Source organism: Brachycentrus maculatus, unplaced genomic scaffold, assembly GCF_059751285.1.
Source record: "Brachycentrus maculatus isolate JH-2025_06_01 unplaced genomic scaffold, ASM5975128v1 h1tg000370l, whole genome shotgun sequence".
Classification (NCBI taxonomy): domain Eukaryota; kingdom Metazoa; phylum Arthropoda; class Insecta; order Trichoptera; family Brachycentridae; genus Brachycentrus; species Brachycentrus maculatus.
This window is the reverse complement of record NW_028281119.1, coordinates 1,095,485-1,116,381: the sequence shown is the minus strand read 5'-3', so window position 1 is coordinate 1,116,381 and position 20,897 is coordinate 1,095,485. Positions and strand designations below refer to the sequence as shown.

The window sequence follows — 20,897 nt, the reverse complement described above, 5'->3', positions numbered from 1 at the left end:
CGATTGCAAATTAACGAAATACACGATAGCTTTTTGGTTTATAAAAAAACAGTGCCTAATTAGTTGTGTTTTAAAGTTTTGTACTGCCATTTCTTGGTGGAACTGCATTTTATAGAGTAAAATAACAACTGTGTAGTTTTTTCCACATGAATTTTATTTGACTAGCAACCGGGTTTCGTCGTAACCGACATCACTCTGATGATGTCAGTTACGGTACCATCAGATTGCTGTTACCGACACCAGTCTGATGATGTCGGTTACGACGTAACCCGGTTGCTGGTCAATTAAAATTAACGTGGAAAAAACTGCAGAGTTGTTATTTTATTCTATAATTAGTTGTGATTTTTGTAAAAGATACGTTCATGGGGATATTTAAAATAAACCTTTATTATTTGGTAGTAGGTACTAACAATTACATACGTATTTTCGCGAATTGATTTTATTTTTTAAAGGGTATTATTAGTTTGAGTCGTCGAAATCAGCTCATCGTGGATTGTAGCTCACCCAACATTTTAAAACACTTTGGGAGGCGTTGCGCTGTTGCGATGTTTAGACGCATACAAATTCTCTGAACCTTTCTATGCGAGCGGCAGGTAATCATAATCATCGGTGTTCTCTTTTTGTTCCGCAGATAACGACTCGACTGCGGAGGTCGGAGGGGTCGGAACATTCATTGTGCTTTTGTGGTGTCCGCGACTCGTCATTGTGGCATTTGGTGATTGTAACTACCATATTTACTGATCACTGATCACATTGCTACTGATTGTTGCAGTACCCAGTGGTGGCAGCTGATAGCTGTTGTCGGCAGTGTATCGGCGGGAGTTATTCGGAATGGATGTACGATATCTTTGCTTTCCCGCTTGCTTACTTTCTTCGCTCGCCGCTGTGTTCAACATTATTTCCCGCGTTTTCAGTGAAACGCGATACAAAAAATAATCGTTCAATTGTCTCATTTCCTAGTGTACTTTCACGAACTTACGCTGATTTCGGAATAAATCCAGCCCGTTGTGCACCAATTATTATTATGGTTTAGTGAAAAACATTTTGTTAGTAAACAAAAATAGAGTTTTTAGAAGATTGAATCTAGTACAAACGCGTCGTAAGTATTTTGTTAAATTTAATTTAATTTAAGGAAACAAAAGCTGAGTTAACCAAATACTATGTTTTTTTTTTATAAATATTTTTTATACTACTACCATTTCAGTGAATATGTTTATACTTTCGCTCATTGATTAATATTAATAGTTTAATATTATTTTTGTGAAGGTTTTGAAGACGTTGAAATACGTGTAAATACATGCGTATTTTTAAAATAAAATAAAATATTTTTTCTACAATTATAAATTGAAATAGGTTTAACACTTTTAGATGTATGGATGTGAAGGAAGGTAGGAGTGTATGTCAGGACTCCTTCTTATATATTTTTTCCTAAAGAAACACAATATTTTTAATAAAGAAATAATGAATTTAAAGTAAATTTGTGAAATAATATTGTTAACACTCGGTCCTTTACTTGAAAAACATAGTAAACACCTGCTGGATAAAAGTGTGTTTTTTTAGTGAAATTGCTCACAATAAATATCATATGAAAAAATCATACATCTCGGGCAATTTTTGGTGGATTGCTCCACAAAAATATGATTTTAGATAGTGGCACATGTTTAGATTTTGTAATATAAAAGTAAGTAATCATTAATTTGAGGTCAGATTGTCGAAGAGATACAGTTCAGATAAGCGATTGGCCTGCTTTTTATTTTGTTATTAATTAGGTCCTTAAAAAACAAAATAACTACAGGTAGATAACAATTTAGGCCATATTACGCATAATTTTCCTTACTGTAATGACAATAATCTTAAACGGTTGGTAATTTAAAAAAAATACTAACTTTTTGGAATATTTAAAGTTTTAAATATGAATACAGATATGAATACAGATCACCATACATTGAACAATGTAAAGCACATTTATACATGGAATGGTATAAAATAATATTTTTCAAATATTTATAAAACGCTTTTTCGTAAAATACTAACTCGAAGGAGCATTGAATAAAATGCATATTGGAGTGATTTTGAAAACAATAGCTTTTTTTATAATGATCATATCACTCTCACTGTTTCTAATTGCGGGTAGAAAAGAATTCTATGCCATTGGGCCTACAACAGCAAAGGCATGCTCGTCAAATTTAGTATGCTGGTTGCGAGCTGATAAAATCACTGTAGGTACACTTAGCCTCAGCTAATCCGTCTAAAATGCAAAGCTTTTTTTAACCAAATTGTGCGGAAGGCAACCAAATGGGATCGACACGGTGTCAACTCTTTACTGCTATATAGGAAAGAAAATGGAGAAGGAATACATGTAGAAAATGATCAGTAGATACACTCGTACACTCTTGTGTAACATACAAGCCATCGGGAATTTCACCCTCGAAGATAATGAAAAATACGTGCCTACCATACATATATACATATATTGTATATCGGTATCTTTTTAAATACGGGAAGATATATTTATTTTATTGATTGGCACTTATCATATTTATTTTATATTATATTTAAGGGCCCGAACTTTAAAAACATCTCAGGTTTGTAAAGAAAATAATGATCAATTTATTTTAGCTTTTTATTCAGTTTACAAACTGAGAAGACCTGAACATTATTGTTCCGTCCGCTTCTGAAATCCACAGCAATCATTCAATAAAGTAATTTGCCATTGTATATGTCCTTTACTCGTATTACATTACATCAAGTCCGTTATCATTCGCCAATCGAACGTTTTCGTCAATTTTCACTCGACTACTACAGTTAGTTAGGTTTGTTAACTTCAATTTAACAAGCTAATCAGGCACCTTCCTATAACAAAAAAGATACACACTGTGTGAACTAGGCCTTAGTAACCTTACTTTCAAATTAAATTATTCCAACTTAAGATAATGGAGTCATTACATTCGCGTAAAAATATTTGTAAATTATAGGTTTGTATGGACAAGAGATACAGATTTTTTTTACATGAAAACTTAGTTGTTTTCATGTAAAAAAATCTTCAACGTTATATACGAATATGTCTATAATATTAGAGTCGATTTGTGGTCCTGTCGTTATTGTTGTAAATTCTTAAAGTCATAGGTTCGGACCCCATTCTACCACAACCTAATTCCTATTTTCAAACACGAGCTGGTTGGACTTGCCTGAAAAGAGTTATGAATTAAAATATTTGTGTATAATAAGAACACAAATCGCTCACTCCTTTCAAGAACGTCATAAATAAAAAAAACCTGATTTTTCAGGAGAACGTTTTTAAAGTAAAAAATATAATACAATGTATTAAAAATAAATATCAAGATCTTTTAGGTTTAACATGAAGGTTTTTTCTCCATTTGAAAAATATTTAGTATTTAAAAAAAATAATAAAACAATACCTTTTCTTCAAAATGCAAAAAAAACACTTTCTACCCTGTAGCGGGTATATATTAAGTTAAAAATATGCCTCTTTTGCTGGGATATAGTACACTTTCTGGGCATTCCGAAAACACGCACAACTGAAAATTTACGATTTTTGATTTATGAAGTTCTTGAAAGGAGTGGGCGGAATGTTTATTTTTGTTTTGAATAAACGGAAATCGACGTTCGGAATATGCAAACTTCTATGCATATTTTAGAAAAGAAAACGTGCGATTTGGGAACGAATGAATATTAAGTATACACGAGGGTCCGAGATTCTTTATAATGTGGTCGCATAATGTATCACACATACTACATACCGGTACCTACTTACACACATTCAACCCACTAAGTATGTAGTTCGAATATTGCACTTTTTGTCACCGATCGCGGACTTATCGAGCGCGTTGAGCAAACCGGGGCATAATCATCGATGACATTTTCCCGGGATTATGGGTGAATGACTCATATTTGCACGCCTACATTTTATTCTGCTAAAATAATAACAAAAAAATCTGGATAAAGATAAATAAAGACTTACAAAATTAGGTCGGCACGAAATAAAAATAACTTCAAGGACAAGACGGTTTCAGTGTAATTTATCGGATTTTAGATGTCAATGACCCAAATAACATACAATTGAATAAAAAAGATTGGTATCCATCCAAATAAAAAGACAAATTTGATAAAAGTAAAAAATGTCGATGATATCGGCTGATAAAAAATAAATAGTAAATTTTGTAAATTAAAATCCATTACTTATTAAGAAAATGCGATATCACTTGATTTTGATTTTCCATCGAATCCCGTCTCTGAAGAATTTCCTTGGCAAATCTAGAAAAAAGTTGATTTATATGTACTTTTTACTATTCAATTTATTCAAACACGAGCTTATTGGAATTACATATGAAAATAAATGTTTTGTACCCACATAATATAATCTGAGTTCTTTTGTCACATAGCAGTAGTTTTTATGCTGGATGTCCCGTGTTCGTTTCCTACGGAGGTCAAAATAAATAAATAAAAAGATACTCTATATTAATTGAATACTTCCCGAAGAGCAGGACTACTCATAATCAACGATTTAGTTAAAATGTTATCAATCTGATTTGTCGCCATTAGAAAAGAAAAGAAAAGAAATACTATTTTTGGTCCAATAAAGTTTATAAAAGCCCTGCAATATCCAAACCTTACAAGAGTCGATTTCTATCCTTCTAAGATTAAGACATGTTGTAATTTAATGACGACCTTGAATTGCTAACATATCGTTTTTTTTATATTAAATCAGTCGGGTATAAATACATCAACCTATTACGATCAAGATAACAAGACTTCAAATGATATTTTTATTCAAATACGGCTACGGCGGCGAGGTGTAGGAAGATTATCAACATTAGAGATACTTATATATTTTGAAGTGAACGAATCTAGCATCATAAGCAGACTTTTAAATTTTGATTTTTATCTATCTACTTATAATGTTCATATGTGCATAATATATGCACATAGGTATGTATGTAATTCAATCTGGAGATCATGCGATTTTCATTTTCTCCACTTTCTTTCACATGTTGTATAGAAAGGTTTCCTACATATTCGCCCATGCGGTATCGCATTACGGAATTTTGTTGAAACCACGATATTTTATAATTTTACTATAGGATTGTAATCTTTACTTATTAGACAAAGTTCAAAAAGCCCGTCTTGTTATGGCATCGATACCGTTCCATTACGTCTAGCCGATAGTTACGGCAAACCCGAATTAAAAATTGTATTTCATACTAGTATTTGATTTTTAGATCAAGATTCTGCTAAAATAAATACGCTCGGGTAAAATAAGGTTGGTCGCCTGACTGAAGATTATAATACAATGTATTGTTGGAGAATTTATTTTCAAATTTTCATCATACATTCAAGACTAGTAATACACGATAAAATTAGCATAAAATAGGGCAAATATGAATAAATTTTTCTCATTTTACGACTTAACCATACAAACCATACAAAGTTAAATCGTATGTTCATATATATATTTTTTAGAAGTTTTAAATAGGTAAGTAGGTACCTATTTTTAGATATTGGTAAACATCTAAGAATACTGTAGTTATTATAAACCCCATAAACATGCAGGGGCGTGCAATTCCCCTAAGTACCCTAACTTCCCGCGTGACATATCAACCAATGCCTACCGTACCTTACTAAGTAGTACCTAGCTTTCCTTACTACCTACCTCTACTGCCTACCCTAATTAATTATCTGTGCACGCCACTGTAAACATGTATACTAGTATCAACCATATGTTCTGTGTAAACTGGACCTTTCTTTGAAAGTACAATTGTTTTGTGGAATAATTTGTAGGTACATACTCGTAGATAATGACATTATCAACATTTTCTTTCAACAAAACTATCTAGAAACTAGAGAAAGTTTTCCGTTTCATTATTTTTTGTATGACATAACATATTTTGCATGATTATTGAATAAATAATGAATGATATTAAGTAATATAAGTACTTTTAAAATAAATATATTTAAACTGTATTATTACTTTGAGATAAATTTTGTGGGGAGATTTCGGGAAAACTTAGAAATGAATACAAATCTTATTTTTCCATAATTTCATGTTTATTTTTAGAACTTTTGAAAAATTTAATCTAATCCTATGCAAGGAACTCGTAAAGTAGAATCGAAGCAAAAATATTTATTGAATTGAACGTCGTTTTGTGGTGTTCTTTAAATTAAGTATGTTTTTTACCTCACATCGGGTTCTATGGTAGGTATATTCCGTATGTATTTTAATAGGTATTGGGCGCAGTATTTCTGTCTAATTCCTAATTTTTTTTTGCAAATATTGCCTACAGTTATTTTATTTTGTTCCTTGTAATCAGTCAATAGGTCGAGCATTGTCACGTCGAATTTGACAAATTTCAATTTGATGTTATTAAATAACTCATTGAATTACAATATCAAAAACCATATCTAATTATTAAGACCACGGAACTTGAGATGCCGTTATTTCTTCACGAGAAAATCAAGTTTGAAAAAGCAATAGTAAAAATCCATTAAACATGGAAGCGTAATAATACAATCAGCCGAAATAGCATAGCTCAGGTTTAAATTGGACTACAAGTTTAGCAACGAGTTTTTAAATCCTACTGGTTACTGTTGATACTATACTATGATATCTACAAATTTGAAATTAAAATGATTAATTTGTTGAAAATACTAGTATATTATTGTATACCAAATCTCTAAAAATGTCTCCATACTTTTATTTCAAACAAATTTATGTTTCAAAGGATTTCCTAATTCCCACTGTAGCTGCCATTTTCTAAATATCACATAATTTCGTAGAATCATTTCAGAATTTCGCTCTTGCAAATATGTATCCTACAATGAAGTGAATCAGACAAAACCAATAGATTAGTCAATATTTACGCATTTAAACTAGTTTTCCACAAAATCTGACATACATACAATCGCATTACCATAATAAAGACAAACCTTATTTACATCATATAATATCCATATTATACTTACATGTAGGTATAATATGTGGGTCAATATGTATTGTAATGTTATTTAAGAAAAGCTCAATTGTCGTACAAAATCACAAATTAAAAATATTATACTCGCGTTAATTATTACACAATTTATGTACATACATGGGGTTTTTACCGTAAATTATCAACATTATCGTTATACATACGTTAAATCCATAAAATGACGACAAAAACCATTTAATAAAGTGCATACATTATATAAAGATGCAAGAACCATAACTCCGCAGGAGGATGTAGCTACATTAATTTGCATTTGGCTCTTTCAAACATTCAATGTTTTAGACGTACATACTCGTCCATTTGTCCGTATGCCTTTCGGGTACAGATGTTCTTTTTTAAAAAAAAATACGTGGCATTTTTTTTCTTTTTCAATATTGATTTATTGTAGTTAACTTTGAATAATAACGATAAAAACATGGTAGTATTTATTTGCAAAATTTTCGACCGATCCTAATCAAATGTGTTTTATTTCCAGATTCAGAAACGTGATCAAATGAATATGATCTCCAAAAACGTGAACCCCATTTATTACTTAAAATAAGTCATAATTAAGTCAAATCAAAATAATAAAGGAGTCTGTGCCAAACGATTTGAAGTTTATCGTAAATGTAATTAATATACAAAAAATAGGAACGGTGCCAAAAAAAATCACACGTAGCAAAAACGACAGTAAGAAATCAGACATTCTGAAATCGTGTTCGAAAAGTTTTTTTGCTAAATAGGTTGACTTAAAAAAAAATAAATTGGTGGAACTTAAATCACGAATAGGAACCGATCAAAACAGAAGAAAAACTAAAGGTTTTGTGAAGGCTTAATTTGTTAGCCATGGGTATGAAGGAATGGCTCCAGCGGCTGCAGCCCGCGCCGCTGCACGCCGTGCTGTGCCTGTCCGTGGTGCACTTCTGCGCGCAGCTGATCATCTGCCACGTGACGCACGCCCTCACTCTCCTGCTCGACTCGTGCCACATGCTGTGCAACATCATTGCCCTACTCGGCTGCATCATGACTGTCAAGGTGAGACGAGTTTTTTTTTATTTCTTCGGACCCACGGACTAGATGATCATTTCAGACCTCATTTCAACGAGCGTCTATAGTTTATAGGGTATGTTCGACTTGTAAGATTTGTAAGACTTGTAACTTAGACTTAGAGCAAGGGTGCCCAACCTTTTTTGCGCTAGGATATATTTTTTTGAGATTGTTTGGGCATGTGAATCGAATGAGTGAAGAAAAGATAGTTAAACAAATTTACGAGGCGAATTTGGTTGGTAATAGAAACAGAGGAAGACCGAAAAGGCTTGGCATAATCTAGTAGATATTTTACAAACTTTGTCAGGTCAGGAGTCGGAATAATCGGCGTGTATGCATGAGGGAATGTATGAATGTGGAAGAGGCGAAGATTGTGTGCAAAGACAGACTGATGTGGCGTTCTACTCCTCTCTCTGCTTACCCCTGAAGGTAGCGGCGTGATGGTTTTGTTAGTTATATATAATACTTATCAATCTAAAGTTTTCTCGCGATCGACTCCTGACGTGATTCTAAAAAAATTCATTAGATTTTTTTTCACTTCTTTAGACTTTGAATCAATTATATCCCACCAAAAATGGAGAAAACTATGACAATGCACAAGTTCATAAACAATCAACATGGTTTCTTCTTATATTAGGAACCCCAGTAGGTGAGTACCCAATTTATGTTGTTTTGACAAAATATCCGAAAAAGAAAAGTAAAGTTTTATGACACGAAAATAGATAATAAAATATTTTTAATTCAAATCAACGTTTAAATGCCTGCATGTCTTCATTTTAAATATCCCAGAGGAAAAAAATACGTATTACGAGTCCAATCATATTGTTTACTTGGAAAATGTCTTCATTCATACATACATTGATTTCATTTAAAATGTACGTACCCACATTATTAATTTCAGCTGTTTAAAGGGACACAAAGGTACAAAAAGGTTTTATGGAAAATGCAATACGGCATTAACATATTTTTAGCACGATGAGTCGACATTGATTACTGTCAATAGTATAGTCAATGCCCTCGCACAGGTAGAGGCAAATATTGTCATCTCATTAGACACCCACTAATAAATTTATGTCAATAGAACGTAACAAATCGCAGTTTTTATTGCTTTGAATGACATTTCTACGGAAGAAATTACTAAGCCCGGACCGTAACTCTCAAATATATATATATATTTTAATATAAGAACGTATACTACTACTACTACTACCATCACGCCTTTATGCTGCAGGGGTAAGGCAGAGAGGATGGAAAGCCACACTCTTCTGTCCTGATATACACTCCTCGCCTCCTTTACATCCATACATGCCTTCCGATTACGTAGACACCATCAGATTTTAGGTTCAAAAGAATATAAGAACGTATGTATAATAATATATTTTTGTTATATAAGTATAGGAATATCTGATAATCTTTGGGGCGATGTATAAAAATATAAATTAGGTAGTCTGAAAGGCAATTCAATATAAAATTAACACTTATTCTGTTACTTCTATTTAAATTTTTAGCTAATTCTTTGCGCCGTTAAAATAATATGTATTTTTTAAAATTAAAGTAGGTACTCTTTAAAATGGTCCCTGATTTGATTTGGAGGCAAATGAATGACAAAGCGTCTGGCTCTATGAATTCCGGTGGCGGCGAAGCCCATGTTCTGTAGTTAGTTAGTATTGTTTTCTTAAGTGATGGTTTGATGTTACAGCGAATAATGCCGGAAAAAACGACTTCATAATTTACTAACAGAGAAAGATAAGAAAGAATAATCATAGATAATCTGGATAGATGGCCATGTGCATATGTGAAAACATTTGCAGTGTATGGAGCTTTTTCACTCGCTAAACCTTTGTTGTTCATGTTGTTCGATAAGCCTATTATTATGGTAGATTCTCGTAGGGGTTACGCAATATCATAAAATATAACAATGAAATTTAGATTGGTATTTCCAAATGTAGTGTAATGTCATAAAATTTACGCTGTCTCACGAACTTTATACATATATATATATATATATATATATATATATATATATATATATATATATATATATATATATATATATATATATATATATATATATATATATATATATATATATATATATATATATATATATATATATATATATATATATATATATATATATATATATATATATATATCTATATATATATATATATATATGTATATATAAGTTGGTCTACCAAAACAAATCGGAAATTTCATGGAATCAAATGAAAACTTATCAATTGTAAATATACTTAGGTACCTATTAGCCTCTCCGAGTAGGATAATGAATGATAATGGATATATGAATAATGTAAGTATGGCAATGATACAGACATTCGTACCTCTGACTCTCAAGTCATTGCCGTATCTGCCATAGATTTTTTTTTTCTTAATTAATTTATTTTATGAAATTCATTAATTTGCCGTGAAGTTAAATTACGATTTGCGTCATGTTCATCCAGAACAGCAACATACGTATATAATATCATCTGTATTAATACTTATTGTAACATAAAAAAACTTATATAACAATGTACGTATTATATATAACATCATCTGTACTAATACTTATTGTAACATTAAAAAAAAGCTTTTATCGATAATCATCAGTGCCTTCGGCAAGAGAAAACCCAGGGAGGGCACATTATTTTAAATTGTAATTTGTAATTATTTGTTTGATATAAAATAAATAAATAAACTTATGCTTTTTCAAAAATACGATGAAACGAACATTATAGAGCGAGGATAAAAACAAGTGTTATTATCGTAATTGAATGTACTCGTAGGTCCATGTGTTCATGTGTTATCGCTATCAAGTTATCGATAAAATAATTGGTTACAATGATATATTTATTTCACTCAAGAATCACGATAACAACTATCTTTACAATCTTGTCGGTTAATATTATTTACTATTGACATTATAAAAATGATTATTGTATTGTTTTGCACACGGTAATGAGTTATCAATATATATAGTATTATTGTAAACCACACTTATGTACGAGTATCTATATAATATATGTATGTAGTTATCTAATATGATGTTTTTTTGTTTTTATCTCTTCTGCAATGTTTGTATTTGTAACCTTAAAATACGGGTAGATTTTTTAGTTTTTTTTCTGTATAAGGTACCTACAGTTAACTAATTAACGAACCCTATTTTTTGTCATAATTTCTTTATTGCGCCCGACAAATCTCAATCTAGGTTCATCTGATACCTATTCTTATAAAGATTGATCATTCCAAATCAGGTTGTGAGTACAATAAGATTTTTTTTATTATGGATGAGTTCAATATCAAATTACCCAATTTCATCGAACAAAGCACGCAATTCGTTAAGAATAGAAGCATCCAATTAGATCTTAATTTAAGCCTTCCAAATGTTATATTGTGTTGTATCCTTCGTAAATACTATCTAATTTTGATTTGTGTGGGTGGAATACTAATAGGTAATATATTATTTTTAAATACCATCTCTAACAATGGATAAAGTTGTGTCTTCTATATAAAATACAAACCATGGCCTAAATATCGTAACACGGATTTCAGCTAAATTCGGTAAACTGGTTTTCGACTATTTGCACAAGAATCAGTGGGTGTAATATGTATGAAAGTTTTTGGTAAAAGCGCGTTTTTATAAAATTACACCTTATTTTGGGTATCATATTATATTTGTAATAAAATTACATTGCATCATTCGTATTTTAACTATTTCATAATTTTAAAATGTTGCACAATTATAAAAATAAATATTTTTTTTTTTAAAAGTTTGTTTAAAATTTATTATAAATCTAGTTAGTAGATAGGTTTTTTTTCTTTCTTATTTTGATGTTTCAAGTAATTGAAAAAAGTTAACCTTTACCGGTTTTCAGGATGCAATTTTTTCTTGGTTTTTGGGAAGGAGGTGGGGGGAGGGAGAATGTGTGCTTTTTGGATTATTCTGACCCAAAAAACAGATTTTTCCCTAAGCATAACCTTCTCTAGGCGTATGCGACAGGAGCGGCCGCACCTAACCTCGCGATAGAGTAATCCCGAAAAAAAAACAAAACCTAAATTATCTTTGTCGAAAACTTTTTATCTACATACTATTATTTTAATGCAATGGTTTCCAAAATAGAAATGCCAAATCTCCCTTTTTTATTCAAATTATTATGATAAATATACATATGATCAATTAATATTTTAAATCGAGTTCAAACACCAACTAAAAATATTTTATTTATATCATACATCATATTCATAATCACTATTAAAATAAAGGATGTAGCATCACTTTCTATACAGAGTGAAGGTGGGACCCGTATAAAAATGAGGCGAAAAATTATTATGTTAATGGGAATTAGGCTATTTTTTATTGCTAGTAAAATTGCATCGTCGGACATGATATTCGTATTTAAGTTTGATTAATGTTCTTAGCTAATTTGGGGGCGTTAGTTTCTGTCTATAACCTCCCCTACATGGTCCGATGACATCAGTGCTAAAAAAGTATGTATGAAGCACGAATCCTGAAGATTGATATGTTCCAATTATACATTAAAAATAAATGTAAGGTTTATTTTTGAAGAAGATCGCCAAGTGATCTGAAAGTTATTTTGTAAATCAGGTTTTTATTTATTTTATATAAACGAAAAGTTTACTATGAAAAATAACAGATTAGATATCATTCCCAAAGACATTTTATTAACTGTATTTTTATATATGTAGTATAAAGTATTTACGCCATATGAACCTAACGGGTCTACGACTTGCCTTCACGGTTTGGAATAAATAAATAAGGGGGGAGAATTTCACCCATTTTCTCGCCTTTCTGAATTTCTTAGAACGCGAAAAAAATCGATGTGGAAGGGGGGGGGGGGGTAAGGAAGAAAATTTTTTCCAAATAACAGGATGTTTTTTTTTAGGATTTTTACCACAAAATTCTCATCGGCGTGGGGGAAAAAATAGCGCTAATCTGTACAAGACAATCAGGAACATTTAAGACAATCAGGAACATTCAGAACCTCTTAATTTCTTAGTGACAAAATGAATTCTTTATGAAAATTCCCTTTACTTTATTATCAAGTTTCAGAACACCTACAATGACAATCAAAAGCTACCCTTGTGGTCTTAATGTTTTACCCCGTTCATTTTTTATGATTATGAAATGCCCCGGTACTTCTTTGTGCAGACGTGATATAGGTATTATAGTAGTTAGCATGAGTAATTAAATATAGGTACCTACTATAAGACTTAGCGGATTTTTAATGTAAACTTCCCATCTACAGATTGCTATGTATGATATATTGTATGTAAGTACCTATTATTATTAACTCAATACATTCTACTTAAAGATAAAATATGAACTAGCTTATATATCATGAAATCTTTTTTTATCAGTTCATATTAAGATAAGTTGTAATGCACAGGGGACAGGAAAAGATTACGGTATTATTTAGAACTCAAAAGGCACCAAGGGCCGCATAAGGTATTTTGTGTATCCTGGCGGGCCGCATCAAAAAACTCAAAAATCTTATTTTCATTGTTATCTTGCTTTAAGTGAATAATTTATTATCAAAGATAGTCACATGAGGTACAGTAGATTTTACTTTATGATTTTGTAAAAGAATGTCATATGTTCCCGTACATAAAAATTATTTCAATAAATAATTAAAATAAATGAAAAATATATCCGCATGCGACCCGCGGGCCTCGAGTTTGACATGCCTGATTTAGAACACAGCTTTGACACCGTGTTTTGATTAAGGCCCAGTATTCGTTAAGTCGCAACTTAATTTTCTCTAAATCCAGGTAACATTTTACGTAATTGATTTTTTTCTTAAAACACCGTTTTTGCATTGAAAAAATAAGTTTTTCTCAGAAATAATTATAATATTTTGAAAAGAAAAGAGTTGTCAAAAGGCAAGGAGTTTAAAAAAAAAAATTCTATGTATATTCTAAAAAACAAAAAATATCCAATATATATTCTTTAAAAAAATCGAGTGTGAACAGACATGTGACCTCTCCGGTGGTATCCGTTGGAATGAATTCGTGTGTTTGCGAATATCCCCTTAACAGACCATTAGCATATCCGTACGGGTTCTCATTCTAAAATAGAGTCCACTCCTTGTATGTTTCTATACTCATTCATACACTTATGTATCCATCCTATGTAACCCTTGCTTAGCATCCTTGTCATACATAGATATACCTCACATAAAGAAATCATTATGAATCTGTTATCAGTTATCATCAGGTTCTTAAGTTATAAGTAAGTTGTTCAACTCACATTGAGAAGATTAAAGGCATACCTATAAATTGGATTAATTTGATTTTCTTTTTTTCTCTGTCTCGAATACAGTCATCTTTTTCAGATATCGGTAGTGTAAAGGCAATGGGGTAAAACAAACTTGTGAAATTAAATAACTCCTTTGTTTATGTATTTTTATATGTACATATCATAATAAAACTAAAAAAGCATTGCAACTACAGCTATATCCTTTTGCCAGATTATGAAATACACTTTTTTAGAAATTGTGTGGAATTAACATAGAAAATGAAAAATTTGACAAATATCCCCTTTGCCATTACATTACCGAAATATAGACATCTTTTCGTACAAAGGGAATATGGAGGTTAGGACATTACAGGGCTAATGCCCTGGCCTTGGCTGGCTGATATATTTTATATATTGTATCATTTACAACATTTTGAGTGTGTCCAAATACTTGTTCACAAAATCTGGATTATCTCCAATTACAGGAGTTATTTTCATTTTTTTTTTTTTGACATCTCATCAAAGATGAAGAAGAATATGGAAGTCTGGGCATTTACTTATTTACTTTGCATTTACTTATTTACTTATTTACTTTGCATTTACTTATTTACTTTGCATTTATTTTGGTCGTAAGCCCCGTAAATGCCCAGACTTCCATATTCTTCTTCATCTTTGATGAGATGTCAAAAAAAAATATATATATTGTATCATGTTCACCATTTTGACCATGGTTGAACATCCAGACTTCTGTATTATTTTCAGATTGCCTTTGTTGAGCAGCTAATATATCTTGATATATTGCCTTCAGGGTTTATCCAGTGTTCAAATACAATAAATAAAAATATTGTAAATAATATCCAATTCAGATTTATATCAAACCAAAAAAAAAACTAAAAGAAAAAGCTATTTAGTTGATGTTTTATATTCATTTACATTGCAACTCTACCAAGAAATGTCTGTAAAAAAACTTGAATTTAATGAACGTTTCTAATTTTATAATTTTATGTATTTTTTATTCATTTCGAAATTGTAAGATCATGAAATGGCTAATTTTTTTATATCTTATTTACAGTTTGAATCAAAAATGCCTACACAGAGCCAAAGTACAAAACACCAATGTGTGGATAGTGAGGGAAGTAGTGAAGGGAAGACAGACAATGAAAATGAGGTAAGGAACATAATGCAAAGAAGAGTGAAGATGTTGGACAGACAAAGGGTGTAAGCAATACTGTATGTAAAACTTTTATTGCAACTTTTTTCTTCAAAAAGTATAATATTTTTGATCTTTGGTTTTCTAATCCCTAAAACTACAAGATTACAATAATCTATGTTTATATTTCAATATATCGCTCACTCCTTTCAAGAACGTCATAAATCAAAAAACATGATTTTTCAGGAGAACGTTTTTAAAGTTTAAAAATATAATACAATGTATTAAAAATAAATATCAAGCCACTTACTGAACTTTTTACTGTGCAACAGAACTTTTGAGGTAAAACCTGAAGGTTTTTTCTCCATTTGAAAAATATTTAGTATGTTTAAAAAAATAATTAAACAATACCCTTTCTACAAAATGCAAAAACAACACTTTCTGCCCTGTAGCGGGTAAATATTAAGTTAAAAATGTCTCTTTTGCTGGGATACAGTACATTTTCTGGGCATTCTGAAAACATGCACAACTGAAAATTGACGATTTTTGATTTATGACGTTCTTGAAAGGAGTGAGCGATATGTTTAAATTTATGGTGACTTTTATTTTTCCCATATTGTTTACATTAAAATTTCTTCAATTGTATATATATCAAGATAAATCAGGCAACTCACTTATCAACAACAAAGCACACAATTGCTTTACTTATCTTTCAACTCTCAATAATATAAAAATTAAGAGATATATTAATTTTCTTGAAATAGATAATCTCAACATTAAATACAAACTCCAGTTATCATCATAGGAACACATTACTGTATCCAAATTAAACAAGCTTGTATTTATAAAAGTATGCAATCCCATGTGCCATATCCATTGCAGCTATTCTCCTTCAAACATGTACTATTCCTCCTCCATTTTCTTTTCCATCAATAATGTCCTTTACCCTGAGCTCGTTGTCATCTTAATCCCTTAAATATATGAGATCCCTCGTATACCATCTCCTTAATCATAATGCCTTCATATAATCATGATCGAGTTTAAACTGTGATGATTCAATGCATTTGCACCATTCAGGTGTGGATAGGGGGCAGAAAATGTTAAATGAGAACCTCTGCCTTCTGCCAATCTTAATAATATTTTGAATAACATTTCTACAGGGCACCAAAGAAGAAAAACCACTGTCAAATAATGGCGTAGAGAAGAGGCTTCGTAATACATTTGGTTGGACTCGAATAGAAGTTCTGATGATGCTTGTGGTTTGTGTGTTCTTTGCTTCGCTCTGCTTCTCTGTGGTATTAGAAGCACTCCAAACTCTGGTCCACATTGGACACATGGATGCCATGCACAACCCGCTTGTAGTTCTCATCATGGGGGCCCTAGGATTGCTGCTCAATGGATTCTGCTACCTTCTTATTGGTGGTAAGCCTATTAAATTGTTATAACATCAAGAAAGTTTTTTTTAACCCCTATCCTAACCCAATGATACCATTGCCCTATATATACAGAGTACTGCATCATATAAAAGCAGTTTTAACTTGATCATTAAATACATGAAGGGAAGGTCGTGGGTTTCAGGTACCAGTCCAGGGTAATATTATATAAATATTAAGTTACAAATCACTTATATTTATAACCCCCTGGGAATAGAGCCTGGGACCTCCAGAACTGTAACCAAACGCGTTAACCACTACCCCAAGGTAGGTGGTTAATAATATAGACATATCTCTTATAGATTAATGTCATGAACTATAAAACTGATTTTCCTGTAAAATAAATAACTGATTGGAAGTCGAACCAGGTCCAAGAATAAATTTCTTATATTTTCTCAATGTTTGAAACAACAACCCACTTTGTATTAAAAATTTAAAGAAATGTTTCTTCAATACACATCCTTAGAAACTAATAAGGCTGCAGTTATATCCGGATGCCTCAGAAACTCGGTATGGAGGAACAAACACATGAGAATAGAAAGTAAAATGAAAATATACAAAACATGTGTTCGACCAATAGCCACTTATGGGGATTGAGGCAAAAGTAGATACTTCTAGAACGAAATCTCGACTTTGAACTGAACTTCTGAGATGAAGACTCTCCGATCCATAACTGGAAACACATTGCAAGACTAAGTAAGAAATACCGACATCCGGAGCATGTATAAAACGGAGGATATTGTGAGGTGGGGGCGACAACGAAGGCTATACTGGAATGATCATGTAAACAGAATATCAGATAACAGACTTCCACGTATCGCCCTTCAAGGAATCCTTGAAGGACGCAGACCCCCAGGCAGACCTCCAAAAAGGTGGAAAGATAGCTGGGAGTCAACATCCCAAGAGCTACAAGCGGAGGCACAAACAGATCCTTAGAATCTAGAAAAAGAAGAAGACACCCTTCTAAATGTATATGAAAAAACATTTAAATTTATTCTACTTCGCCTGTAGGTCAAAATAGATTAACACCGTTATAGATGATTCCAATTAAAAAAAAAATGATTTCACCTGCTGAATTATAGTCTGAGTTATCTCATTTTTCAGGATACACATTTCACCAAGGTAGTTTCCTCCATGTCAATGCTAGTGGAGATGTGGTTTTAGATAGTGTCATAACATCTGCATCCATCAGGCAGGGGCAAAGGAGATTGTCACGTTCCAGGAGATCAGCCTTACCCCTTCCGCTACTCAAACAAAGACAAGGATTATTAGAAGCTACAAGAGATATTATCAGTAAGTACCGGTATTTTTTTTAAAGATGTCAACAATCATTCTTATAAATATTTCTGATAATAAAACTGTGTTATTTATAACATAACATTTTTATTTATTTAATACATGCCTCAGGACTGCATACTTTCCCAGTGTAAAAATAGCTGCACTTTCGTTACAATTTTTTTTTTCATGAAGAATTTCTGGTTGGAGTGACCATTATATGATCACAAAGCACATTCTGGATACTTTGAGACCATATTAGCTGCTACCTCAACCAGAAATATAACACGAGTTAGGTTTGTCTTATTACTTTCTCTACATTGCTTAAAGTTGCAACTGTGGTCATTTAATTGAAGTTTGACCTTAATTCTGACATTTTATTTGCCATTGTAATAATGTCGACATGGCCACTAAACTATCAGTACCTATATGATTATTATTAGAAAATTGCCAACTTTGTGCAATCTAAAGAGATAATAGTTGAATGGCCAAGATTTGAGGTTTCGGTAGGGTGTTTCAATATCTTAAACCCAAATAGTTTTAGGGGTCTAGTTGACCATATATACCATACTCTGTGGTAAGCTCATTTCATGGTATCAGCTTCACACATCTTTATGGAAACCGAGATTATCACAAACTGATAGCAGAGAACATACTACTTCATTGGTGATTTGCAGAATTGCCAGTACCATTTCTTGTGTCTGCTAGATCTCCTAGTCAGTAGTAGGCATTTGCAGTCATCCCATTCACTTTGCATCTCCATTTTATATATGGTTCTAAAACTTCTCTATCTATCCAAATGCACTTCTATGTAGTGAAGCACTGCCTTCGCACCAATGAATTTCAGTTTTATATAAACCAGAGAAACCAGTGGCCATACCTTTAGAAGGCAGTACACATTAATGATAATAATGGTTATGATCATAACAAAGAGTTTTTTTTTCCAGGTTGCCTGTTCGTCATACTGTGCTCAATCATTGTATATTTCATAGACATAAAATACGCTAAGTTTGTAGATCCTGCATTGGCAATTCTATCAGCGGTAGTTCTTCTTTGTTTGACATATCCATATAGTAAGTTACTTTTCCATAATTTGTAGCAATTCAACTATTCAAAAACAAAAACTAATAATTTATTTTTTCAGTGAAAGAATCTGGGCTGATATTGCTTCAAACTATACCAGATACAATGAATATTGAAGCTTTAAAGGAAGAACTATTAAAAGCATTCCCTGGTATTATTAATATCCATGATTTCCATGTATGGCAACTGACATCATCCAAAATCTTTTCAACGGTTCACATTGTTTTTCTCGATCCATTAGTGAGTGTATTTTGATACCTGCATTATTTTACTATTTACTTATTTAGTTGGGTATGCTCTATTAATAAGAATACTTATTTTAATGTTAATAATATTTTTATTTCAGGATTATACTCGTCAATGTGATGAAGTTACAGATTTTCTTAAGGAACAAGGGATCACACAAGTAACCATACAACCAGAATTCAAATCCTCCGTACTTGCCAACTCTTCCGCTGAAAATGAATGTCTTATGATGTGTAAGGGTAAGGGATGTATTAAAAAACATTGTTGTGCAAAAGCTGATACATTGAACATGGGATCAATAAGTATTGTTACAACAAATGGAGATGTATGTACTAATAATTATTTTTAAAAGTTACATAAATAGTAAGTAAAAAAATTAATTTACATTTAAAAAAAATATCATTTCAGGAATCAATTGAATGCCAATCAAAGGGAGATACTGAAATCATAAGTAATTCTGAAGTTTCCCCATGATGCTAAATAAGTCAAAATTATCAATACATAAATTGACATGTTCCTATGGCTGACTTCAAAGAGTTTTATTTTCTAATATAAGTGAGAAATACAGTATTATTATACTGATTTACAAAGTTGTACAAATCAAAATATACATTATGTTAGTCTTGCCTTGTCAATACTCGTGCTGTGATGTATGTAAATATATATATGTGTATATTTTTTAAATTTATAGTTTATAAGACTGGTATATAAAAATAAAGCGTTCACTTTTTAAATATTTTGTATTATTACTGTTTGTGCACTATTTTGAAATGTACTTGTATTTCACATGTCGCTCACTCCTTTCAACAATGTCAAATATCAAAAAACTTGATTTTTCAGGAGATCGTTTTTAAAGTTTAAAAATATAATACAATGTTTTAAAAATAAATATTGAGCCACTTATTGAACTTTTTACTGTGCAACAGATCTTTTTAGGTAAAGCCTGAATGTTTTTTCTCCATTTTAAAAATATTTACTATGTTTAAAAAAATAATTAAACAAATACCTTTTCTTCAAAATGCATCTGTGCTGTGTGTGCATGTATATCTATATGTAGAGGCGTGTATCTCTAAGCAGTGGCTACCCTGGTTTACTCGTCCTCTATATAGAAACACGACCAGTGCCAGAGCCTACCATGTCTTATCCTTACCTTACCCTGCTGCCTAAACTCTGTGCACGTTACTGTCTATATGTTGAGGTTGATTCTAGGGTAAAATGTTGTGAAATCTTATTATAGAAAAACTCAATGAGAATCTTATCAGACCTGGGATGGAATTTCTGAGAAGAGAAAACATCTACATAGGGTAGATAACTTTAAATTGGATTCTTTTTGGTAGAAAATAAATATTAATTGTTCAGACAATACTGATGGACAACCCTTTTCAAAATTAAAAGAAGGATTAAAAATTTAGAAGTAGTGT

General features: G+C 31.5%; 1 protein-coding gene across 1 annotated transcript; it reads left to right on the top strand.

The window, feature by feature from the left end:
* Positions 1–750: 750 nt before the first annotated feature.
* ZnT77C (Zinc transporter 77C) lies at positions 751–20,216 on the top strand. Its single transcript, XM_088270017.1, has 9 exons — positions 751–1,099; positions 7,480–8,018; positions 15,362–15,457; positions 16,600–16,861; positions 17,977–18,165; positions 19,095–19,220; positions 19,292–19,470; positions 19,577–19,801; positions 19,885–20,216. The coding sequence occupies exons 2-9, from the start codon at positions 7,830–7,832 to the stop codon at positions 19,948–19,950; spliced, it is 1,332 nt and encodes a 443-aa protein (XP_088126143.1). The 5' UTR covers positions 751–1,099; positions 7,480–7,829; the 3' UTR covers positions 19,951–20,216.
* The last annotated feature ends 681 nt before the right edge of the window (positions 20,217–20,897 follow it).

Excerpts from the sequence above, each read along its gene's own strand:
- ZnT77C (XM_088270017.1), top strand. The coding sequence starts at position 7,830 with ATGGGTATGAAGGAATGGCTCCAGCGGCTGCAGCCCGCGCCGCTGCAC. Across the intron at positions 16,862-17,976 it reads CTGCTACCTTCTTATTGGTG|GATACACATTTCACCAAGGT; the intron begins GTAAGCCTATTA and ends CTCATTTTTCAG. Across the intron at positions 19,221-19,291 it reads TTGTTTGACATATCCATATA|TGAAAGAATCTGGGCTGATA; the intron begins GTAAGTTACTTT and ends TTATTTTTTCAG.